The sequence below is a fragment of the Takifugu rubripes genome, chromosome 3 (assembly GCF_901000725.2).
Source record: "Takifugu rubripes chromosome 3, fTakRub1.2, whole genome shotgun sequence".
In the NCBI taxonomy this organism is placed as follows: domain Eukaryota; kingdom Metazoa; phylum Chordata; class Actinopteri; order Tetraodontiformes; family Tetraodontidae; genus Takifugu; species Takifugu rubripes.
The window spans coordinates 12761697-12787896 of NC_042287.1; the positions used below are offsets into that span (position 1 = coordinate 12761697).

Below are 26200 nucleotides of genomic sequence, written 5' to 3' on the forward strand. Positions count from 1 at the left end.
AACGGGAGACGCTCTACAGAGCTGTTGGCCGAGGTTTCACAGTGGTCCAGGAATCCTGACGACCACGTTGTGGGCATTTACTACTATTTTTAAATCTACCTTAGTATCAGGCCATCTAAAGGGGATTTTGATTCAGTTGGAATTGGCAATGGAATCTGATGTGTCATTCCATCGTCATTTTTCTGAAAGTGCATTGTTGGTGAATCACAGGCAGGAAATAAATGAATCCCCCACTGGTGAATGTGGTGCTCAAACCCCCGCCCCCGGCAGGGTCAAAGCAACTGGTTTTGATTGGGACAGACTGGGGAAATGGTTGCAACTGAAAACCATGTGTGAGCAATGCAATGGAGGATGTGACAGGAGCCCTGTCAGTGGTTATAGTGAAAGGTCATTCTGCTCTGGAAAGTGTGAGAATCTTTACTTCTTTGCGCAGGTGACCCCCACTTATCAGGCCCGTGTCAAAAGTTTATCGTAAAGTGAATTTTGCTGACTCAGCTTGTGTAGTGTTAATTTGTTTTTAAAATTCACATCTGGGGTGGTTTTTACAGAGCTGGAGTCTGCTGATGATACATCACAGTCCGTTCCGCTTGCTTGGTTCCTCACCCAGCATGACCACAAAGAAAATGCAGGTTAAACTTTGTAGTTTGGAAAACAAAACTCTGTCCCCTTTCCACAAACTGAATCAACTTTGTTTTGGTTGTTTTTTTGAAACGTGAGATGCTGTTCCCTTTAGATGCCTCCATCCTGCTGCACCTCGTCCTGCAGCTTAATTTAGGAGGTTTCTCAGATGTTTCTGTCAGCCTTTGTTTGGACAGCACAAAATCAAACACTAACTAATAACATATCTAGAGACGTTAAATACGCACATTCCAGCCTTTTAACAATCAGTCGATTTGACGTTTACTACCTATATTTGTTTATATTTCCCAATCTTCAAACGTCCACATTAAGCACTTCATCTGTTCTGCATACTGTTGTAATCCCGACCAGACACATTCATTTCTCTTTCTTACTATATGAAAAATACAGGTCGACAAGAAGATACCACGATGTTCCATGTGTTGATAACTCTGACTTATGGCTGAAGCACTGAGGGTCAAGTGCTGATCATCACTCAGAAAACCTGGGATCGTTCAAAATAAAACTAGAAGATTTTAAATGAGATGCTGCTGCTTCTCTGTAGAATTAATGTGACTAACCCGACAAACATATAGAACAGGAACACATAAATTCTTTGAGGCATTTAAATCTGTGTTACACCATAGTCTCCTTTCTTCTGAAGTCTTGTGCTTCTCTCTCTCTCTCTCTCTCTGTCCCGCCTCCTCTCTTTCTGCAGGTATCGCTCGAGGGCAGCATGCCGACCTCCGGCCCAGCTGACCCCCACCAGCTAAATTTACGTCTCCAGTATGACTCTTATACACAATGCTTCCATTTACATCTATGATGCATCAGTTTATTCTCCTTTCTGTCCCTCCTGCTTCCTCCTCCTGCCATGCTGGCAGGAATTTTGGAGATCCCCCGAATGATTTTTTTTTTTAAATTCATGGTTTATTATCAGTCTAGGTCATCAGAGTCTCCTCACTGGAGAGGAGGAATCATTTATAATGGCATTTCATGGTCATGAAAGCTCCATTTGTTTATCCTAAGATGTTCCCCTCCAAATGTCATTTACGAGTGACAGGTGAATCCTAAAGCAGACAATTCACGGATGTGAGGGATCGCCATCTCTGCACCGATAGAGCATTTTCCTTAACAGATCAGAGATAATGGGACAAACAGAAGTGACAGGATCATCTGATGAATATGCGGATTTTCATTGTTTACTTATCTCTGTGTCCCTTCAGCATGCTGAGTAAGCACAAATGGTCCTGGAATAACGCGGGGAAAGTGCAGTCTTAATGATTATGATCCAGCTTCCAGGAGATTCTGCTAGTGATTCTGGAAGTAAATGTGAAACACCATAGCAGCTATAAATTTTACTTCCGTTGAGTTGCTAGCCTGAGATTAGCTGGTTCTTTAATGAAATGGGCAAATTCCTCGGTGTTTCAACTAGGCATTTATATGGCACATATGCTGAGAGATGGCTGCAAAATAAGAAATATTGGATGTTGATGTAAAGTTTAGGCTGTCTATCACATGGGCCATGTGTGTTTTTGCATGGAAACTGAAAAGATTCTCCAGTTTGCCTGAAGACTTTGATCCTGGTCACATGGTGTAATGGAGAAAATGGTTTGCCTCCAGTCCGACTGTAGGCCATAGAGCGTAACCTCTGTCTTTTTGCACGCTTTAGGGAGTGTAAAATCTCCACCATTTGCATTTATTTTATTTTCAGTGGAAAAACATATGTCTCAGCTATCTAGACTCAGATTCTCTCCTGTTTGCATGTTTTTTTCCCACAAAAAAGTCATTTTGGCATCATAAGATGCAGAGTTTTGAGAATAATTGTATTAGAAATAAAAAAAACGAATTGCAGAGCTCCATAAAAGCAACTTCCATGGGCAACATACATGACTGCCCCATTAACAGATAAATACGAATGCTATTGTTTCTTTGTTTACATATTATCTCACTAATCTCAGTATCCATCCAAAATAGAACTATAAATGTCACAATTTAAGGCAACTATTAAATTTCCCCTTGAACAACTAAGCATTGTATTATTACAGATTTTAGACGTATTCTCCATAACAGGAACCAAGTCATGGCCGGCTACATTTTAAAGGCCTCTTAAAACGGAAAATTCTCTTATTATCTCAGCAACCGATCAGTGAAGGCATGTGATGAAGAAACAGGCAGCTCTGTCCTCTATCGTCTGCAGCAGTCCAGCAGATGTGGACTGGAGCGTGGTACCGTCTGGCAGGGAGATGATGCCATTCGGTGCCTTTGTTGTTGTTGTTGTTGTTTCCACAGGTTCACTTCTCCTTGCAGCCGAGGCGCCGTGTGAAAAAGAGTTTTTCAGATTATTGGGTTGGTTTCTAGGGTTTTTGGCCATATTTGAAAAATGTAAGGCCCTTTATTGATCCCAATTATGCACACACAGTGAGAGGGGAATTCCATGTCTGTGGTCTTAAATAAGCCAGGGAAGGGGAAAGGAAAACACTCTTTGGGAAAAGAGTGTTCCTTGAAACACGAAGCTCCCCCCACTTCTCTGGCCATTCCTTCTTTTATCTGAACAGCTCAAGTACACACAGAGCAGCTTCTTCACCATCTATTTGATACCACTTTAGGTAATCAGATCATCTTAATTTAATCTCTGCCAGAGCTGCCTTAACGCACAACAGAACCTGTCCACATGTGACACTGCGGCATGTTTTCCTACTCGACTCACAGACCGTTTCAGACAAACGTTGCATTTATTCATTTTTTCCCTCTACCAATATGGCCAACAGGAATCTTCTCAGCCTGGTTTTCTGAATGGGTCAGAAGGGGCTTACAGTAATGTCACTGTTGACTATTAAAGAGAGGATAATGTCAATACCTGCAAGGCACTGAATGTATGCTGTGTTCTTTCTGGAACTTTGTATTAATACAGTTAAAGATAAATGGCCTTTTGAGGATTTGTTTGGAAAAATAAGAATACGGCTAGAAAATACCTACAGGAAAACAGGAGGCCGCAGCGTCACACTCTGAGGGTGTTTTCCTTCAGCTGCAACTGGGGCGAAAATCAGGGTGGAGGGAATAATGAATCGCATCAAATGCCACTGAATTTTTGGTTGAAAACCTCGGGGCTTTAAAAAAAGACTATATAAATGAAGAGGAATTTGACCTTTTCAGTCCAACAAAGGATCACCTCATCAAAGGAAGATTTGGGTTCCAACCAACCAGATTCCAGATCCAAATCCAATTAAAGGGCTGGAGAGTCAAAGAGGCCTACACACAGGATGACCCAGAGATTCCACAAAGTGCTCAGTAAGGAAATGCTAGGACAGTTACTTTTAAAACAATGGGAAACTAAAATGAAGTCCTAAATCAAATACTTTTTATTCTTGATATATAAATGTGTCTCATACAGAGGAACTCAGTGTCTGTGGGTATAAATAAAACAGTTTACATGGTCTTTGGTGCAAATATAAAAATAGAATATAAATGTAATGCACTAAAATTTCACCACATTGATGTGATCATGCGGGAAAAGTCAGAAAGACGCTGAAGGGGTGGCAGCAAATGGTGGATGAATAACTCGGTGTCAGACTGCTGTGGCGAATCCAATGCGATTATTGTGGCGGTCAAACTCAGTGTAGTAGCGGGCAATGAAATTGGCTCCCAAAATCCAGATGGGACCCACGGGGGGAGGGATGTCCAGACCTCGGAAGGTAACGATGCAGACATCCCCCTCGATCTGCGATTGCTAGATCCAAATAAAGAGAAGTCATTGTTATACATACAGTGATCTTTAAATGTTTTTTTTAAAGGGTAATCAAGCCACTGAGGCTTATTTTAACACACTGAACACCAACTACATCAATTGTGATTAAACACATGCCTGAAAACATTAAAAACATTTGTCTGGGTGCTTGAGGTCATAGGTGCATTCATCATTATACATCAATTTCAGGGTTTATGTACAAGAACATTAAATCTAGTAAAGCGTTAAATTACATTAAACTCCATAGGCAAAAGGATGAAGAATTTCCAGGATAGTTAGAGTCCTCTTAAAAACACTTTGAGATGGTTTCTTGTAAATTCATAAGCCTCATTATTTCCTTTCTTCATCCTGCTTACCCACAAAATGTAATCCTCCTGAGTGAGAGGGTACTCCTGACCTCCCAGGTGGAATGTGACGCTGGGCAATGTCTTCACAGCATCACAGTTGACTTTATACTGCAGGACCGGGGGGGGGGGGGGGGGGAGACAGGTGGGATTATTTGAGAGGTGTGTTTTATTATTGCTGGTGGAATGCACGTAGCATGCCATTACCCCGCTTTCATCCAGCTGCGCTCCAATGGTTTTCATCAGCAGAGACACGGAGGACGCCGGCCCAGTGATGTAGGAGGAGCCCGTGTCAATCACAGCCGTGCAGCCCTCGGTGCAGAACATCATCTCCATCCCCACTGAAACGCTGGAGAAAAGAGAGACGCGGTGTGAAACCCTGCATCGGCTCGGGTGCGCACATGTGGCCTCTTCGCTGCATATTTACCCCTTCATGGTTATTTCCCATTTGCCCGTCTCTCTGGTGCCCATGTAGTTAAAACTTCCAGTGTAGTAGTTGGGGTCTGTGCCTCCGAGCACTAGCTCTCCCCCTGGGGAATGTTTTGGATCCCTGAGAACAGTTACAAAGCTGGTCACCCTTCAGAATGTGATTCTTCTGATTTGTCAACACTATAGGAACTTTATCAGCATAAAACAATTCCCACTGGCTGAAACCAGGCACAGAAACAGGAACATCTTAGAGAAAATGTCCAGAAATATTTTCTTTGTAAAGGAAGAACCAAATTGAAGCCAGATGTTCTAGTAAAATGTAAGAGTTTTAATTAAAGATGCACCTTGAGCTGTGGATGCTTCAATTCGGTGGCATCCATTTCATTTTCTCATGCAACCATCACACGTATTCTCGACCTCACCTGCTGTAATAAATCGAGAACACTTCTTCCTTGAGGACGTGCTGAGACATGATGCGGTCAAACACCGGCGTGATGCCATCGATTGCCATGTTTGGGTAGCCCATCCCCAGGACTCCATCGAACTTGGCGAACACGAAGGGCATGGCTGACAGAGAGGTGGCCTCAGCAAACACCTGGATGACCGGAATGCCCCCAACCTTCAAGGAAAGAAGAGGAAAGAACGGACAAAGGAGTGTCGGACACTGTTGCTTTCCTAAACACCTACAGCCGAAGCGCTGAACTCACCACAACCACATCCTCGCTCAGAAATCCCCGAACATTTCCTGAGGCGTACTGAATAGAAAAGCCTGTCCCGTTTTCCACATGGGTTTGTGATTTAGAGGCATCGTACCTGTTATGAGTAACTGAAAGTTCACAAGTAAAGTGAGTCTTATAAAACCCATTTTCCATATAAAGTACAGTATAAATTATTTCCGCTTTGAAGACCCTTTGAAGGCACACATTAGTCCACTTAGTGCTGTGATTTCAAAGTGTTTGTAGCTCCAGGTCAGCCTCTCCTGTGGGCCTGTGATGATGTTGTACACTTTAATTTTGTAGCTTTAACAGAGAGCAAATTCATGCTGACTTGTGTCAACCGAGAGGCAGGTTCTCTGGAAGAGCTTGTTGTAAAAGGCTGATAAGAGGGTTTTTAGCGTCTGCTGCATCTGCCCTTCCCAGGTTTTTGGAAACTATCATTGGTCGACTGCTGGAGTGAAGCAGAAAACCTCCAGCGTGATCCACAGCTCGTTTTGGTTATCATATATTGCATGTTGTAGTACTTAAAGAATCTCTGTGCTGACCTGCTGCTCGACTGTTTCACATTGACTTCAAATCAACCTCCTGATTTTATAGATCAAAAAACCTGATGGACAAATTTCACTCCCGTGACGGATCAGACGTGACAGCAGTGCTGGAATTGTTCATCTTGTGATGCAACGGAGACAAAAAAAACAACAACCCATATGTGATAATTTCTCAGAAATAGAAGAATTGATCTCAGCTGTGACAGGTTGATATCTTGAGTCTAAACAGACCCAAGCTTGCATCTGTGTGAATGTTTGTATGCAGAAGGTGCCAGAAGGTGGAACACTTACAACAGGCGGTGGAAAAGGGAGAGCAGCTTTGCGAGGGCACCCACAGATTTGCTGAGCCTGTGTCAAACACCACGTTGAACATCTGGGCAGGAGAGCCGATGCTGATTTCCCCAAAATACTGAGTCTGTTGAGGAGGAAGCCCAAGAACAAGATGAAACACGAAGCTCCCCCCACTTCTCTGACCCCTGAAGGAATGTGAACAGGACCCACATCTAAATAGTTGGTCAGAGGCGTCGGGACAGTCTTGTTGAATACGTCACCCGCGCTCTTCTCTGCCATCTCGCTCAACACCTGCTCTACGGAAACGCCCATTTCCCCTAGGGTTTCTCTAATTGAAGGCATCTTATGCAACGTGATTCTGGAAGCACAGCAGAGGGTTTCAAAGAACTTTTGCAGATGTGTTATTCTTACACAGAGGCCTACACAGACCCTCTTTCATAAAGAAAAGGTTAAGATCTTTTTTTTCCCTTTGGTGGCAGCAGCGCCTGGTAAAGGTTTGGATTCTTACCTTCTGAGTGCTTGGCTCGACGTTAGTGCCAGCGACAGAGCTGCTAAAGACATCCAGTGGCTCAGCTGTAGTGCCATTGGGACCTCTGCGATGTCACTCCAGTGATGGATGCTGAATATATATCAGGGTTTAATTCAGGTTCACTGTGCTGCTGGCTGCTACGGTGACTCCTTTTAAATCCTGTCCTGTTAGTCGTGCTCAACCTCCTGGGCCTGACTGGGACCGTTGCTGGATTTGGTCACTTTACCCTCCTCCCACCCGCAACATCCACTGTCCTGCGTGGGTCCCACAGCCTGATAAACAGGCCTCTGGTCTGACCTCCGATCTCTAGAAAAAAGCTCCTGAGATTGCTGACGTCACTAGGACGGACACCTCGTCCGACCGTGCTGCGAGAACTCTTACGGGAACTCAGAGAGAGAAAAGCACTGCTTAACAAACTCAGTTACAAATCATTTGAAAAAAAAAATCAGAGCTGACACTGATCCACAAATTACAGTTGACTTTTGACTCATCGGCTATAAATGTAGTTTTTCTGTCGAACGGGCTGCTAGGACAAATATTTCAGGGTTGAGTCAAAGTGACCAGTTACCAAGTCGATACACGTCTGATTTAATTTCCAGGTCTTAGGAAACAGGCGACAGACTGGATTGTGGAATAGGATCTTGGCTGCACGCTCGTTTTTTGTGCCGTGCCACTGTCGGCAGTGGACGCGCCGCTCAATCATCTGAGGACTCGCACGGTTTTACCGTCGGGACGATTCCCACAGTATCTGACCTGTCAGGGTGAGGTCTGTATCAACCACCCACTCACAGCGCTGAGATACGCCGGAGTCCACGTCAAGCACGCACTCACACAGCCCGACCAAAGGTCAGAGGTTGACTTGACACCCCTGTGCGCCCGTATGACGACTACCACAAATTGATTACACAGATTTTTGGCTCATTTTGGCTTGAACACGGCTGCAGTGGATGACATTTGTCACGTCTCAGAATGTTAATATCTGTTGAGCAGATGAGCAGGTGAGCAGATGTTTTTCATGAAAAACTCATAAAACTGCCTTTGCTTCAAAAGGCAGATAAATGCAGCAGTTAGAGAACCACCAGAGGGTTGAGGAGCTCAAGATGTTACCCTCAAGAGTGGGAAGAGACCAAAAGAGGAGACATGCAAATTGCAAGTGATTTGCTTATCAGACGGTACTTTCCATGTTGTTTCTGCTGTCCACAAAGTTGAGGCATGAATAAACTCTATTCTCGACTCATGAAGGCAAGGCCAGGCTGCAGACCTCGATACCACCTTGCGCAGGTGCCACACCAGCAATATACATGTTCAAATGTGGCACAGCTTGAGTGCTTTCTGGTAGGTTGGACTTGTGTTCCTGGAGGGGTGCAGGTCACCTTTGTGGCAACAACTGTTTCTGGTTTTAAAACTTCCAAGTCATTTCGAAAGACAGTGAAGGGAAAGAGGTCTGTCTTTAATAAAGTTACCGCCAGTCAGGTGGTGACCTTTTTCCTCTGTGGGTGCAGGAATGCAAAACAATGAAGAGGAAGTGGCTGAAGGGTTAAGGTGGCTGTGGACACATCACAGATGAGCAGTCATATGTCACACGTGGCCATTTGATGTAACAGATACTTGTTTTTTCTCAAACACGCCTGGTTTGCAGCTCAAGTCAAATTTATTCCAAATGTTACCTTGTATGTTTTTTTTCCCTTTTGATTTAGGATTTCTCAACACAAACATGTGGGATTTCCTTTTTATATGTTTATGTTTTGCTGTTTGTAAAACTGTGTGTGTGCTTTACATCTAATGTGTTTGGTGCTTTAATTTGCCATGGAAACAATTATGTTAGTTTGGGATCGGTGAATAAGTACTTCCAGGGGGAAGGAGATTCCCTAGAGTTTTCAGTCCATGTGTTTGTTGTTATAGACAACTTTAGAAATTAGCACTGGCCTCTGAAAGATTGGTTTTAATTGATGACATATGGCATAACAAGATGGTGGGGTGAGATTCTAGCATGGAGGGGGGCCCACATCGATAATTATTCAAATATTTTATTCCCGAGAACTAAATATAGAGAGTACCCTCCGAACATTTTACACCTACAGCAGCTAATTCTCTTTTGACATTAATGTGATGAGGTTGTATCAACTACTAATAAACACAACATAAATTAACAAGTCACAGCAGCCCAAACTTCGGACTATTGGTATCATAATCAGGCCACGCAGGTTTTGATTTGATATATTGGGGACAATCTCACAGTCATCTGACTCTTGACCTACTTGGGTAAATGGATCAACAAACCTCGTTCCCACACCGTCGAGAGGGAGCCTTGCGTCACTCCCTTCTGGCCTCCCACCTCTTTGATGGTTCCCCTCCACTGTTGGCCATGGGAAATGTGAAATGACCTCCGGGAATCATTTTTATTTTGGTTGAAATGTTCTTTACATCAGTAATTATCTGTAGAGTCCTCTAATCCAATTGAGGCTTGATGTGCATCGAGACAGTGGGATGCAGCCATTACTTATATGTCATGCAGCATTTATGCAAAATGAGTTGTGAACCATGCCTGTGATATGGAACAAGTAGACCAGAACGACCAAGTAAGAAATTATGAAGGAAAGATCATTGGAGCTTGAATTAGTTGCCTCATCAGGCAACTTAAAAAATTAGAAAAAAAACCCAACTTTCTTTGAACACCAAAAGGAGAAAAACAGACAACCATAATTCAGTTTCAGTAATTATATGCATAGTTTTTTTTTTTTAATTCACCGCCATTACAGTCTAAATTGGAGAAAACAGGACAATAATTCCATCTGGATGCAATAAACTTGGGACTATGTGGGAATGTTCTCACAGCCAAAGGTAAAATACTAGAAATGAAGAACAAATCATGCAGCCCAATCATATTTCACCCCCCACCCCCCACCCAACCAGTACACTGTGGATATTAGAGATAATTAGAGTTATGTGGAAATAAGTTATCATTAAATAGGGTTTCCAGTGCGTGTGCGCTGCTTCCAATGTAAAAAACATGCCATGCTATTTTAGACCAACAGAGGGCAGCATTTCACTAAATACTTCTTTGTTTCATGTTGAGGGTGTGTGCGCGCGTTTCCTCGTATTGACTAGATAGATAATGAGTACCAAAATACTAATTTTCCTGGCAAAGAGGACTTTTTAAAGGTTGAGGTTAGAATTGGGTTTAGGGGAGGGTCAGGGTAAATGTTAGGAGGTTATTTGGCAGGTTAGGGAGCTAAGTTATTTCCATAAAGTAAAATAAATGCATGATAAAAACTGGCACACTAACAACACTAACAACTCATCAGCTTTTATTCAACACTGAATAAAAAGCACAGATGATAAAATCAAATGTCTCCAGGATTCTGAAACTTATTAAACCAAGCCATTAGCATTCTGCACTCATTTACTGACAATAGATGATTCTTTTTTTCTCCCCCTGATTTGTCCACATTGCTCAGTGAGTGTGTGTGTGTGTGTGTTGGCGAGTATTTATGGCTCCGTGCACAACTTCACAAGATAAAGACAAACTTCTGGCAGCTGATATAAAAAGCAGCAGCGGCGGTACAAAGCTCCGCACAGCCAACTGTTTTGTACTTCAAAGTCAGGCTGATCAAAAACAAAGCTTCTTCCACTCAGAAGATATTCCACAGCTTATATGGAAACACTGGGATTTAAAAGCTTCTCCATAAAAACCCTCCTGTCAGAAACACGTTGCTGAATGTTTATTATCCTTTAATTAGTAAAAATGAGTTATTCGAAATGAAAGCATTTCTGACTGAGTGTTTTCATACAGATAATGGTTTTAGTTGAACACAAAGGAGAGATAGACTGGTTTTACTGACAGAGGTGAAATGGGCTGGTTTTAGTAGGACAGGGAGGAATTGACTGGTTTTAGTGGAACAGAGATGATAAATGAGCTGGTTTTACTGTGATAGAGAGGAGAAAATGGATTGTTTTAGTGGAACAGGGAGGAGAAATGGGCTGGTTATAGTGGGACAGAAAAGATAAATGGACTGGTATTAGAGGGACAGAGGTGAAATGGGCTAGTAATAGTGAATATGTGGGATACTTTAACTGGGTTTATCTGGACAGTGAGGAAAAATAGGCTGTTGTTTTGTATGAAAGAGGTGAAATAGGTTTGAGCTTGAGAGAGAGGCTAAAAAGACTGGTTTTACTGGGACATAGAGGAACGATGGACTGGTTGAGGTGGGGCAGGGAGGACAAACAGACTGGTTTTAGTTGGATGATTTTATGGTCATGCTGGTAAGGAAACAAAACAACAGTTATCTCTTAACTGCATTAAAGTGAGTCATCTGTCATCGTTGCCGTGGTTACGTCAGTCATGTGACAGGATTGTGAGTGCAGGATATCCTCTCCCTTCTCTAATTGCAAAGCTTGGTGACTTCCTGGTCAGCGTGCGTCCATCTCCTCACACACCAAACATCCTCTCCACGGAGACCAAAACAGGCTGACTCACATAAACATCACATCACCGACGTCGCCGGTGGTGATTTTCATCTCAGAGTGGAAACTAAAAACCTATTTCACAAATATCCCAACCAGCTTGTGTTGTCTTTCATCAGGAAAACACAAGGAAAACTGTTTATATCTGCATCACCAGGTAATTTATTGTAGTTTAATTTATTTGGTTGGGGTGTTTTTTGCATCGGTGTAGAACTTAAATACTCTTGAGCTGAGCTCATGCACGTTCAACACAGGATCCAGAGGTGATCAAACTTGATTATTTAATTCGCAATATCATTGCTGATCTGTGTATTCTAAATATAAGCTCTCTCGTACAAATCTAATGTCCCAGATTCAACATTCACTGACTTGCTCCGAATTTGTTTCATCCCGTTTAGCTTTAATATCAAAGTATAAACTGGGAGAGTGCTTTTATTGATATATTTATAGGTTGGATTTTGAATTGTTTGTGACTTTGTGCCCACACAAATCAAACATGTGATGTGTGATAAGACCAGAGCTCAGTATTAAACCTTTTTTACTCATCTGATGGATCTTTGAGCAATTATCTTGAGCAATTATCCAGCATGTTTGGCTTTTTGAACTGGGCCTCAGGTCAGAGAGCATCCAGTCTCATGATTTCTCATCAAACACATCACATTTCCCTTTCCTTTGACTGTTTTTGATCATTTCCCAGCATGATTTTCTCATTTGATTTTCTCATTTCTCATTTTCTCATTATTTTTTGGGTGGATGAATTTTACAATGCTCATTTAAAAATATGGATCAACAGTGATGATAAAGCAGATTGCCTCCCAAGGTCCTAAAAGGAACAAAAAGGCTGTTTGCAATAAACAAACAACAGGAAAAAAATAGCTCTAACATTCCAAGACAAGTGCAGTCCCAAATGAATAAAATTCTGTATGTGCGGATGTGCACGTTGGGATTTTTGGCCTTTCTCACTTCTCATTTCATCGATTCTCCGTCCAAAGCCAACGTAGATGTTCACTGAGCTGCTGCCTGAATAATTCAGCGCTGCTCACTGTCTGCTTCTGTTGTACATTGCACGGGTAAAGACCAGTGAAGGGAAAGACTCTGAGAGGGGCCGGCCTGGTTTTCTACGCCGGTAGCCAAGCGTGTGTCTTATGTAAGCCAGTGAAAGACGCGCATGACATCTCCTGGCGCTTTATCATCGTGTGTTCCACATCCTGGGACTTACTCTCTAATGTCAAGTGGTCCCTCTTCTCCTTCAATGGACAGATACTTTAAAGGGACAATCATTTGAGTTTCCATATGTGCTCCTGTTTTTACACAAATTGTATAGATTGTAACATTTGCAGATTCTCTGAACATGAAATGATGCTGACGTTGCTATGGCAACAGGCTTTGAAAATGTGCTTACTTTCAAAAGTATCTTTTAAAGTAAACTTAGGACAAATGTTTTGGGAGGGGAGGTACCATTAACGATTGAACAAGTAGAGCGCTACAGTTGATGGTTGCTACGGTAACACCAGCGCAGTCTTTCATATACTGGCTTTATTGTCAATATCAATGTATGTACATGAAGTGCTAGAAGAAGGAGAAGAAGAGGAAGAATTGTCTTCTATTCAGGGTTTGGGACCAGAGAGCTCAGATGTTGATTCCAGTCTGGGAGAAGCAGGAAGTCAGAGGGCTGAAAATTCCAGTGTCGAGGGACAGCCACTAAAAGAGGAGCACCAAAACCCAACCGTGATCTGTTTAACAGTAATTCACAAAAAATTGAGGGAAATTGAAGGAAAGAGATTAATAAAGCTGTGGCACCATGAAGAACTGGACGCAGACTCTAAGGTCGACTGAGTAGACTGAGAACAAGAGCCGATTAAATCACCTCTGGAATCTGGCCTGCTTAAAAATTAATAAAGAAAGCATGATGTATGCTGAAGTTAGCTTTACACATTTTCTCACTCAACAAACACGACTCTACACTAAATGTGAATTCCAAATCCTCCCGCTGCATGAATGTATACCAAAGCTCAGAATTAAGGGTTTAAGATTGACAAATGTAAATGTTGAATGACATTTGAAAGGGTTGAGAGATTGATTCTGTCACATGACACTGGAATAAATGAAGGAATGTGTGTTTGTCCTTTATAGCCCCTCATTAAACATTAATTTATGCTGCAAACAGAAACCTGTTTGGTCCAATTAAACGCTTTTCACCGTTTGTTGGCTGTCACCTACAAGAGCTCTGATGCTTTGAAGACTTCTGTTAATGTTTAATTCACAGCGTTTGTGGGATCGCGCTGTGCATTCCTGAGCTTTGTGATGGCCAACATTTTCCAGAGCTGATGGGCACCTTTGTGGTCAATAACTTGGCCCAGAGGATAAGTAGTGCATTGTGGGTATGGTAGTTTTTCTTAATGATGACATAATCACATCCTCCTGTATTGTTTTCCCAAATGACTCAGGTCAAAGTTCCTGGCTGATTTCTTTCAGGTGACTCACAAGATCATTTAACCAATCAGAAGCTGGTCTGGCACATTCTCAGCCTTAAAGGGACCATCAACTTGGAGCACTTTAGTGGAAAACATCACATTTTTTAAGTCAGTTACCCACGAAATAAGACCTGGTGTAAGACCTGGTGCGTGTATTGTGCCTATGAAGTTTTCCCCTCAGAGAATGTCGGTAATATATGACCGGCAGTGCGATGCCCACAGAGGGAAGGTTGGTTGGATCTGTTGTGAAGTTATATGTACAAATATATGTGAATGGGGCCAGCGCAAACATTTCCACAATCTGCTTGATGGGGGGGTAGGAGAGGTCCTGTCCACACTGTTGGTCCAGCATGAGCACTTCCAGCACTCAGCATTCAGATGAAATGGGATGGAAAGCCGCCTTTCATACCCAGCAATATCCAGGCCACTGCCCTCGGTACAGTGTCAGCTACACCACTCAGCAGGCAGGGAACAGAGTCTGTGTTTCTCATGGCAGACGCATGTGTGCCTCACCTGATCCAGCCAAGCTGGACCACCAGACCCCGACAAAGGCTGTTTTTGATGAAACCTAAAATAAAACTGAAAATCTGTCCAGGGAGGAGTCTAACGAGCACAATCAGGAGTCTTTCTCTGGAAATGTGCACTGAGAGTAGGACCATTTTCTATCATTATCATCAGTATTTATTAAATATAACAAAAAATTGGACTTTTGTGCGTCACTCCAAAACTAATTAGTTTTTAGGTGTGTCCCCCGTATATTTTTTTATGGCTGATTAGGAGTTTGAACCAGCAACCTCAATAAAACAAGCAGCCCATCAAAGTGGGAGTTTTATGGTGCGCGGTTTCACTGTAAAGACGTGCGCGGAGGCGTCCTGTAGAGCAGACCTCGGTAATCTCTTTGGAAACGCGTGCGCCCCGCGGGAGGGGAGGAGCTGTGGGTCCCGGTAGATGTGGGGTCGGGAAGGATTTTTCCCCTTCTGGGGCAGCGGCTGGACGCATGCGCTCATGCGCGCAGTCGTCGCCCCCCTTCGGCTCCATTCGCGGCGCCAGAGCGAATAGGAGAGCTCGACTTGTTACCTGCTTAAAGGCGCCGCCGGTTATGAGCTGGTCACCCCGTCCACATGACCGCTGCGGAGAAGTGATCACTTTAATACTGGAAAGTTGTAAAAGTGGAGTAGTTCGCGGGAGGAAGGAGATTAATGAGGACAGGAGTGCAAATAAGCGGACAATCACAGGGCGGATTAGATCCAGCAGAGAGGACTGACATTTCCAAAGATGCGGAAACAGCAACTGTTCTAAGGAGTCTGGTGTACTCGGCACGGAGGAGAAACATGCCGTGGATCTGGAGACGGATGAGGATGTTCCAACCTGGAGTGACATCCACACGCCCCTTAACTTTTCCGCCTGCCTGGACTGCCTCTGTGCTATGCTGCGGGCCAGTCTGACACCTCAATGTGAATCTAACGGGTTTTGGTTTGGGCCCGAGTCATCATGGCAAAAGTCATTCAGAAAAAGAACCACTGGATCACGAAGGTGAACGAGTGCACATTGGTGCCGGACGCGAGCGGGGAACTGAACGTGGAGCTGCTCGGCGGGGCTGAGAATGGCGAGTTCCCGTGCGTCGGACACGTTAGAGAGGAGTTGGTGCTCTTCCAGGACGGTAAACTCTGCGAGGGGGAGCTCCTGCTGGAGGTGGACGGGCTGGCCGTGCCTGGATTACCGCTTTATGACATATTTGCTCTGATTAAGTGCTGCAACGGTCCCGTCAGGATGAGAACTGTGCGCCAAGGTAAGACGCGTACATGCACGTGCGTGCGAGTGCTGAGGTTAACGCATCAAGTGTCGGAAACTCTCTGGAAGTAGTTTAAAATTGCCATGTGGCGAAACAGTATCCCAAAATGAGTGATGCGTGTGAAATAGGGCCGCGGCTCTTCGCTCCGCAGCAGCCTGGAGTTTTGACATGAAGCTGCTCCGACAGTCCTGTCCTATCTGTCCAGCGTTGCCATAGCCACTGAGGGTGACAGATCAGGCCTCTTATCGGCCCGGGACCAACGTGCACTGTGCGCTTCCAGCGCGCATTTTGGAACCCTTCTTGGAGCCACTTTAATTCGACCTGATTATTACAACAATTCCATCTTACAGGCAAAAAATGAAGTGAAGAAGTGAGAAACACGCAGTTAATTGCTTAGGATCTGCTCATTGGGGGAGGTGGGGGTGAGGGGGGGGGGGGGGGGATCTCTCCAGTGTAGTCAATATTTATGTTCTGTAATTCCTCAGTGAAGAAGCTTTTTAATAATTGAACTTTGTACATGTCAATGTCAATCTCTCTGTCTCTGTCTCTTTCTCTCTCACACACACACACATACACACACACTTGCACAATGTTTGACAGAGCTCCCGGTGCCTCCTCCCAGGGGAAATCATTAACTATCTTACATAACGTTGTTTAGTTTCAGAGCAGCATCATTGCCGCTTTATTGTTTGCCTATTAGTGGCTGCAGAGCCAACACTGACCTCTGCCACCGAAGGCTCGACCCTTGGGACAAGAGCTCAGAGCCGAGGCAGCTTTGCCGTTGCCGAACAGCTGTTGCTGGGCATGCACCATTGAGCAGTTTTAGTACCCATAAACAGATTGTTGTTATTTTAAATTGTCCCTCTTTAGAAAATTTCTGCATATTAACATCTGTATGTGTTCATCATTGTTTTTTGAGTTATTAGCCTCTTCCAGACGAGTCAGCAGGTTATTTTGTTAATGGGGGGTATTGTTCGAGGATCTGGATCGCTCACAAGACCTCCATTGTGCCTCCCAGTCTTTTGGGTTCCCAGGCTGGACTGTCTGGGTTTTTTGATCCATGTCATTCCAGCTGAGATGACAGGCTGTGGGGAGAGATTAGGGCCCTCTCTCTCTGTCTCCTTCCCTCTCTCGCCCTCTCCACAATGAGCCACGGGTCACATTACAGCAGGCCACATCTCTACCTGTGTGTGCAGTTAGGCAGGTCACCTGTGGCACACACACACACACACACACACACACACACAGACTCGTACTCTCACAGGTGTGCAAGAATGCAGTAAGAAAACCCACTTGAAGCATACCTGTCGGAACGGTGGAATGTCACACTGTCTCTGGTTTTTTAATTAAGCTCTGGAGTTGGGAAATAATGCGAGCTTCTCCATTCCAACCCTAAGGAGTGAACACGAAGCCTCCTGTGTTTGTTTCTACCTATTTAACCACATGATGCACATGCCAGCTCCTCATCATAAACATATGGTTTTTTAACTAATTACATTGAATTTCCAGACTAGAATATTAAATTTGATGACCACAAATGTACTTTTGTGCATTGCAACACTCCACACAGACTGATTTAAAAGAGTTACACCACAGTCGAAAAACAATTAAGAAGCAGAAATACTCAAAAATAGGAGAGAGGAAGGTGATTATTGCATCTTTGTGAATGAGAACAACACAAATATCTTAGTCTAATATTATAGTCTAATATTATAGTCTAATATTATATACTTTTCAGGCCCATTCAGAAGCTTCAGGGCAAAGTGTCCAAGCTGGTAAATAAATCATAGTGGAGAAATGCTTTTAAGAAAGCTCGTCAAAATTTTAATGGTGCAGAAGAAAATCGTGAAAACTGCAGAGTTTCTGGGGCATCAGCTTGGTTTTATAAAACATCCACATCAGGGATTGCTGTTGGACAGAGGGGCCTCGAACGTTTAAGATGGAACAGGAAGGACTCGTGGAGTTATTTCTTATTGTTCTGGTGTCTTTTTGGTTAGTTAATGCAACAGCTCTTCTATATTTATGGTTTGCTACCTGCTGGATGTCTGTTGACTCTGGCATCTTTGCTTAATATGAATCTACTTGTTCATTATTGTAGAAATTTGCAAAAGAGGCACCCGACGTCGACCCTGAGATTAAGAGTCTCATGCTCTACCGACTGAGCTAGCCAGGCTATAGTGGTGCAGCCCAAAAATAAAAAGATGAGATGAGAGATATTTAATTTTTATTTGTTTTTCTATCGCTCATCTTTGCACCTTGTGCAGTATCTATGCTACATTTAGGTAAATGTAATAAAGGTGCCTGAGACGCTCTCACTCTTGCACAGAAATGTGAGTATGTCCAGTAGTTGTGCAACCTATTTTATGCAAAGTGTAAAGTTCAAAGAGGAACTCCTTTTACACACATTTGACCTTTGAACCATGCTGATTTTTGTGGGCGCTGATTCAGTAAAGGTGCTCGGATTGTGCGTCAGGTGGTGTAGAGGAACTACACTATAGATCAGGGGTGGGCAAACATTTTGATTCGTGGGCCACAATGGGTTCTAACATTTGACAAAGGGGCCGGACCAGGAGCAGATGGATGGATGGAGTGCTTTGGTAACCTCACCTCATTGGAGAAAAAATACACATCTTGGGATATGGAGAAAACATGTGCTTTAATTTCAAATGAAAATGAAGAGAAGCATTACAACAAAATATCTGACTTTGGAATGAGTCTTAAAACACTTAAAATCAAATGAATAAAATGTGCCTTTTTAAAAAAAATTAATAACCATTTCTATTTTAAAGCACTGAAAGTTCTGTTATCCTTCAGGATATCACCATCACTCTCCTCCTGACTGTCTTTTTTCTAGTGGGAAAACACCAGAATTGCAGTGAAAATATAACATTAACAAGGTTTATTCATTTAATTTTTCAAGTTTGGCGGGCCGGATTAAAACGTTTAACGGGCCGCGTGTGGCCCCCGGGCCGTAGTTTGCCCATGCCTGCTATAGATCTTTGATTAGGCCAACATGGTTTTGTGAAGGAAATACAAAGTAGATGAAGCCAAGTGATCGTCCCCTCATGGACGAGTCAGTTTGTGTGTTTAAGCGAAGCCTAAACCCCTCCAGCACCCAGAATTCTTGGTGTTTTAAGATCCTCTGATCATGGGTGCCTTTGGTCTCATCTCCTGAACAAATGGCCCCCGGTCACTTCAGCCCTCACCTTCATTCAAGTCCAGCCAGAGGGAGTCAGGGCGTCCTGCTGGATGCCAGGAATTCCTGAGACACAGAGCCAGAGGTGCTCTGCTGTGTTGTGGTATCCATGTATCTTTTCTACCTTTTTTCTATCTTTCTTTTCTGTCTGGGATCAAAAGACTCTTATCTTGTCTATTCAGACATTCAGTTGTGTCTAGCGTCGGTCTATGAGGTGAGTTTGTGCCTCATAAACGTGTAAAATTACAGCGATGTTTGAAATTTTGAGGCCGTTCTTGAATTTTGTAAAGAAGCTCTGACAAATTGGGAGGATGTGGAGACTGCTGACACACATCTCCTCCAGAACTGAAGTCTTTTGCATTTCTTAAGTATGTAGATTTGTCACTCTTGATTATGTTTTCTTTTATCCCCGAAAGGCTTGTCAAGTGCGAGATGACTTTTGCAGCTCCTCTTCCCTGTGTGTTATTTTTTCTCCCTATTTTCCTTCGACACTGCGGCGGTGAAGGTTTTCAGATGTTCTCTGTGCACATTTCATCCCGTGTTTAGTATTTTCTAGCGTAACCATGCTGACAGAGTGTCAGCATTGTCCTTCACAGAGAGAAGATTTGGAATTACAGCTTTATTTCACTGAAACTGAAACGCGTGGAGCGACGCGTCAGTGAATCAGCGGCACACACGAGCAGCCTGTGTCATTTAAGCTTGAACAAACAGATGTGTAATTAAAAGACTTTGCTCCGGGCTTTGGGACCACAAGAGTGGAGAGAAATGCAGAGGAGCGAATCAGCTACAGATATTGTGGATATTTATGAGTTTGTAGGGATGTTGCAGGTTCTGCTCTGGGTTTCCTCCTGTTAAAGGAGCGTTCCTCTGGGTTTGTAACAGATGCTATTAAAGTGAAGTCGAATGGATTCATGATCAAGATGGAGAAACTGCTGATAATCTTGGGCAATGGCGATTGATTCAATTATAAAATTAAGAGGATTTTCTGTATTTCATATATTTGAAAAAATAGCCTTGATGCTTAACTGCTAATATAGATTTCAATTTTTAATTAAGTTTCTTTCCCCCAAGCAAAGAATAACTTAAATTGTGATGCCATTAAGAAGTAATGAGATAAAAGACACATTTTTGAAATTCTAAATGACATTTGTCACCTCAGACTCCTCAGCTGTGGACTCATTCCATCATGGTTGCTGTGAATCACCGTCATCACTGAACATCAAATGGATGCAAAGCTGTGTGTTTTTGACATGAACGGGATGAAGCCGCCTCAGAACAGTGAAAGAATCAAGTTGCAGAAAAGTGATTTGGGAGTCGACAGGTCCTCTCTCTGTTTATCGTATTTGACTTTGTTCTGGTGCTGGAACATGTACATGCATGCACAGTCCAACCTACAAGAGAGCTCTCTTTTTCTCTCTCACAAACACACACACACACACACACATGCATGCGCGCGCACAGACACGCACACATGCACTGGTGAACTGAAGATAAACTGATGTTTAAGCTGTACTCCTCCTCGATTCACACATCTGGAAGGGATTACACACCAGTAAAAGCTCTGTTTTCTACTCAATCATAGCTCTTTTAGCTATTTTAGTCTGTTTTGATGGTTTGTCATATTTTGTAGACACAGTAATTACAGCCTTCCTAAGATGTAAATAGCACTTACTGTGAGAAACATTCTAATTTTCGAAAAGAGCCTCTGTTACCAAGCTGTATTCCAACAACTGCATCTTAATTCTGGATTCTGGAGGCTCCTTTGATGGTTTAGTGCAACAGTGAGAAGAACCCTGCTTTTCACACAGTGTGGGTAAACTCTGGCAGCTCCGCGGAGGTGAAAGGGTCGCGACTCATCCTCGGAGGATTTCTCGTGTCGCTGATCTCCCTATCTGTCCCCTCCTCCTCCTCGCTGAAATCTCCAGAGATTCAGGTTGCTCATAAGCTCCTGAGAGGCTGACCCCACCCCGCTTGGTTCACCATTGTATAAAACGCATGATGCGTTCCCATCTGATACCCTGATGCTAAAGTTCACACTGGTGAAAGCAGCTTTGAAATCTATAAAACCAGCTAAAATGTTATCCTGCAACTGGACTTTAGAGATTTGTTTTCAAGAAAATGGCCAAATAGAGAGAATTTTAATTATGAGATTTAACTTTTTTTACTGTACAGTAAAAAAAATATCTGCTGATTTAGTTGTGACTCAAAAATGTTTGTGTATTTAATGGTCATTCACTTCCTTGCTGAATTGTCAATATTGATTTGAACACAAATCAACATTAATGTCCTTTTCACTGAAAATGCACCACTTCCTCAAACAGGAAGTCTGCTGACAGCGAATGATTCTGGGAAATGTGACAGTGTTCAACATGTAGCAATATTATTGCATAGACCGTTGGCAAAAGTGTTGACTTCAGCACAAATACAGAGTAAAAGCCAGTCAGGGCTGGACTGGATGGTTTCTTTCCAGTTGGAAGGGAGCAGCATTTTCAAGCCCCCCCAGGTTCAGACACCTGTGCATGTTTTGCTAGCTTGACAAGCATGTCCGTCAAACCTGTGCAGGGAGGGTAAAGGATGTCTAAATCACAGCAGATGGCTTCCTCCTGCTGATATTCTCTTCACTGGCCAGAAGATGGTGGTTTGGCTTAGTCACAGTTGTAGAACGTCGGGGCTAGCGGGGCTAGCCTCTGTCAGTCCAATCAGATTCTTAGAAGTGGACAACAAGACAAAATGGGAGAAAATGAAGCAAATACCAGGTTTTGCTATATCAATAATCCGAAAGTTGAAGTAAGAAATGATGATGATTTTTATAAAGGTTAACGGACAATAGTTCAACTCAATGAGATTTGGACTTTATGGGAGGAAATTCTAGTCACCAGACCTGCAGGACCGTTCGTCCCCTGTCCGTGTGCTCAGGCTGAAAAAGTGCTTTCTCTTGCCAAATTCCGATGAATTCTTCTACCAAACCTGACGTGCTTTCCTGCTGAGTTCCCGTAACGACAAGCGCTTAAACATTTCACTGCCCCTTTGTTCAGACCAATATGTTCCCCTCAGATCTTCACGTGCCTCGGCCTATCAAATCATGTGCTGCTTGTCTTCCAGCTGCTGTTCCGGAGAACTGAAGGGTAAATTTAGACTCTTTAGATAAAGTGGGACGTGGATTCTTCTGGAGCTTGCGGATGTCAGTTGCTCATCAGTTGATCTTACTTTGAAGGCCTAAACTCAAACATCTCATCGTGCTCTGAAAAGACAAATAATGTTTTTGGGTTTGTCTCTGCTGTCACGCTGGAGCTGCAGCTTAAGGTTCTGACAGAGGAGGAGCCGAGTGTTTATTTAAAGCATTTATCATTAAAAAAAAAAGATTTTAATCTGACTGTAAAAGGCATCTTCTGTCTCAGGTTTGCTCTCGTGCACTCGTGTGATGGCCCTGCCTCTTCGTGGCGTGCGGTGGTGACCTTGGGCTGCAGCTGTTCCTCAGGAGCAGGCAGCATCTGGCGGCTCTGAGGGCCGAGGTGCCATCACGAGGGCATCGAGTGAGGAGAGGACTGTAACATGAACAGTTCCTCCAGTGTGGGGCGAAAACAAACATTTCAAAATGCTGCGAGGTGTTACTGTGATGAAAGCACAATGTTTGTGGGCCACCCCACGAGTGTGTGTGTGTGTGTGTGCGCGTGTGTGTGTGTGTGTGTGTGTGTGTGTGTGTGTGTTTGCTTATTTCAAGTAGGTTTTACAGGATTTCTCTACATAATCTCTTTCTAAATGATATAAATACTCAGCATAAGCATCACTCATTTTATCGTGCACTTTGCCTTTATATCAGCATCGAGCAAGTATCATTAGGACAAAACGTCTGAAATGAAAACTTTGTGCAAAGAGAACATGAACTCTGGAGAAAATGCCACAGACTTTATTATATTTCTTCATTACTTGAGTTTCTTTTTCCAGGCTTAATCATACAGAACCTCTCTTAGCAAAGCTATTTCTGTGTTCCATATATATCAGTTGGTATCCCGTTGCTTTTCCTATTCAAGTGCGTTGCTGCCACATGAGCGGCACAAGGAGGCCCTTTAATTACAACCTGAAAGGTACAAATTAGTGGTTATTACACCCAGAGGGGAAGGCCCCTCCTTTTCCACTCCTTCATCCAAACACATAGTCATGTTTCATCACATCGGCCGCACTGAGGCGCGCTCCGCAGCCAGCCAGCACCCTGAGCTGCACAACAGGGCCGCGCGTCTCAACCGCCTGTGGTCATCGGGTCCTGTGAGAGAAAGAGTAGTCTAATCACAGAGGGGCCTTTGTGTAGAGGCAGGCAGTGACATTTAATAGAGGCAGCTGCTGAAAAGTGATGCGTGTTCACACAAAAGATGATGCTTGTTGCTTTCTCAGTGATGGAGAGCAGCGGTTCCCTCACGCTTCAGTGTTTTTATATGAAAACAGAGCACATCTACCTGGAATTGAACCTCTAGCGCAGGCATGGGCAAACTAAGGCCCGGGGGCCACACGCGGCCCGTTAAACGTTTTAATCCGGCCCGCCAAACTTGAAAAATTAAATGAATAAACCTTGTTAACGTTAAATTTTCACTGCAATTCTGGTGTTTTCCCACTAGAAAAAAGACAGTCAGGAGGAGAGTGATGGTGATATCCTGAAGGATAACAGAACTTTCAGTGCTTTAAAATAGAAATGGTTATTAATTTTTTTTAAAAAGGCACATTTTATTCATTTGATTTTAAGTGTTTTAAGACTCATTCCAAAGTCAGATATTTTGTTGTAATGCTTCTCTTCATTTTCATTTGAAATTAAAGCACATGTTTTCTCCATATCCCAAGATGTGTATTTTTTCTCCAATGAGGTGAGGTTACCAAAGCACTCCGTCCATCCATCTGCTCCTGGTCCGGCCCCTTTGTCAAATGTTAGAACCCATTGTGGCCCACGAATCAAAATGTTTGCCCACCCCTGCTCTAGCGTATGATGGCAGATAGAACTTTAAACGTGCAGTGTGGAGTTTCAAGGGTCTCCTGGAAAACTTGGAATGTAAGAATGTTTGCAGTTTGAGCGTATAAATGCAGAGGATTTTAACTGGATCCGGACTGACCTTTTCAAACCGGGCAAAGGTGACACAGGAGATGAGCCCAGAAATGTCGTCCCTCCCAGCTGCAGGAAGCTTGTTGGATATTTCAGTCCTTGTTGAGGACACTCGTGTTTACGGCAGAATTACTTGCGTCATTCAGAATTGACTTCCTTTAAAGTCCCGCTTGCTCCTCGAGCTTTTACTCATCCTTTTCAATCACCCCCTCCTCCCTGCCTCCTTTATTTCCCTCCATCCTTTGGTCACCTCAGCTGTTATGGTCCCGGGTTCCTCTGGTTAAATATAGCACTGAACAGATGCAGTGCACTGGAGCGGAACACACCGCCTCTGCTCGCCTTTGGTGTGCGTGCACTTCTGTGTGTGTGTGTGTGGCTTTCAGCTGTGACTTTTTCTTCCATAATAATTTTCCCATCATGCTCTGCTGATTTTGACTCAGCAGCAAAACAGTGGAGAACTGGGTCAGAACTGGCAGAAACCAGAAGAATAAATGTAGTTTTCGGTACGTTTGACGTCCCAATCATGGGTGCCGATGCGTTCGTATGGTGTTTGCATGTTTTATTAATATGATGTATTTAACTAACATATGCTGGGGTTTTCTGAAGCTTCCTAAGAGTGTTTCGGACATGTCGAGCTTTTCTTTCTGTGTGGTTTGATGAAACGTCGTTATATAATTGCATTATTTTTAAAAAATTACGTAACCCTCCTCTAAAGCACAATATATGTGTCGTCTTCAAAATCATCTTTTTAAAAGTGTCTACCTGCAACTCTGGAGGTGAAACCATGGGCATTATTTGATTTCAGGCAGGAATGAAGGGCTAATTCGACATTCTCGCTTCTGATAAGAGCTAATTCTGGGGCAGATGTGGCTGGACACAAAACAGCAGCTTAAAGTCTGCAAGTGTTGGACAACTGTCAAAGCCCCCCCCTCCCAAAAAAAACAAACAAAACAAACAAAAATAAAAGGCCAGTACAACAGTTGGGTTGATCGTATTGGACTTTCAGACTGTCTGAATGTGGCGCTCTGATTCAGCCTTTCCTCCCCAAAGAGAACAGCTTTCAAACGCCATCAAAGCAGCTGTGGGTGTGTCTCAAAACAGAGGCTTTACGACTTTATAGCTGAGCCCCGCGTGATTACGGTTCTCCCTCCCCACCGCTGCTATGGCGACTGCTGAGCGACTGTAACCGATCAACGGCCTCAATGTCCGTACTTGTGTGTGCGAGGATGACCGAGAAATGTGTGTCGCCACTGTATCTGCTCCACCAGCTGTTGTGACCTCTGATACACTGATAACTCTCAGGGGCGGAGCTATAACCACCTTAGGTGGGGGTGGGGAATCATGGAGGGGCTCCTCTTTAAATCAGCCACAATAAAATACGTGATTTCCTGTCCTTGAGCATCCACCCAGGGGTGGATTTTAACCAGAACGTTTTATAGACTTTCACTTCTGATTTTTATTTTGAATCTCCACATCCCATGGGGTGCGGCTCCTGGGGTAGGTCCCTTTTTTTTGCCCCTGCAGCACACCAAGAGAGGCCACTTCTGAGAGCAGGGATATTTGATTAGCTCGGTCTGTTGCCTCTTCCAGTGTCCATCTCTCCAGATGGAGCTCTCCTTACATTTCTGGATAATGCAGCGTTAAACACTCTCATTTGTAACTGGAGAGTCCTTTGTTGACTGACGGGAAGTGTGGAGACTCACAGGAAGCCACTGAAACAATGGAATTCACCGTGTCAGAACCAACATTTCCAGTTCATTCTCTTGCTGTTATTTTGATTTCTCTGGAGGAAATGCATTAATTTGTGTGCTCTGGAAGAAGTGCTCTCTCTTTGTGCTCAGTTGAAAGATGGCCACACTGTCCCGGCCTGGCTTGGAACGTGACCTGAAGGAAATAAACCCGTAACGGGTCATATTGGCATAATTGGCTGTAATGGTCACAATTTGCCGCTGTAGACAGAGAGGA

At 43.5% G+C, this 26200-nt stretch overlaps 2 protein-coding genes across 8 annotated transcripts in view; one reads left to right on the forward strand and one right to left on the reverse strand.

The window, feature by feature from the left end:
* Positions 1-4186: 4186 nt before the first annotated feature.
* ren (renin) lies at positions 4187-7279 on the reverse strand. The gene is made up of 9 exons (NM_001078586.1): positions 7203-7279; positions 6905-7052; positions 6695-6818; positions 5847-5965; positions 5562-5758; positions 5138-5260; positions 4918-5059; positions 4723-4821; positions 4187-4348 (listed from the first exon to the last, which is right to left on the reverse strand). Exons 1-9 carry the CDS (start codon positions 7277-7279, stop codon positions 4187-4189), a joined length of 1191 nt encoding a protein of 396 aa, NP_001072054.1.
* Positions 7280-15186: 7907 nt separating this feature from the next.
* LOC101076482 (membrane-associated guanylate kinase, WW and PDZ domain-containing protein 1-like) overlaps positions 15187-26200 on the forward strand; it is a 50343-nt gene continuing 39329 nt past the window's right edge. For 3 of the 7 annotated variants that reach the window (XM_029833442.1, XM_029833443.1, XM_029833444.1), the window contains exon 1: positions 15192-15950. In XM_029833442.1, the coding sequence (XP_029689302.1) occupies positions 15653-15950 (298 nt within the window). In that variant the 5' untranslated portion in view covers positions 15192-15652. Of the gene's footprint in view, positions 15951-26200 lie in introns of all 7 variants that reach the window. The other 4 variants (XM_029833446.1, XM_029833450.1, XM_029833448.1 and 1 more) reach the window with 3 other exon arrangements.

What these genes read in the sequence shown, in the direction of transcription:
- ren (NM_001078586.1), bottom strand. Translation starts at nt 7,279, where the DNA reads ATGGCACTACAGCTGAGCCACTGGATGTCTTTAGCAGCTCTGTCGCTG. An exon ending in TGGGAAATAACCATGAAGGG is followed by an intron (nt 5,060 to 5,137) that starts GTAAATATGCAG and finishes TCTTTTCTCCAG; the next exon opens with CGTTTCAGTGGGGATGGAGA. An exon ending in AGGAGGATTACATTTTGTGG is followed by an intron (nt 4,349 to 4,722) that starts GTAAGCAGGATG and finishes ATTTGGATCTAG; the next exon opens with CAATCGCAGATCGAGGGGGA.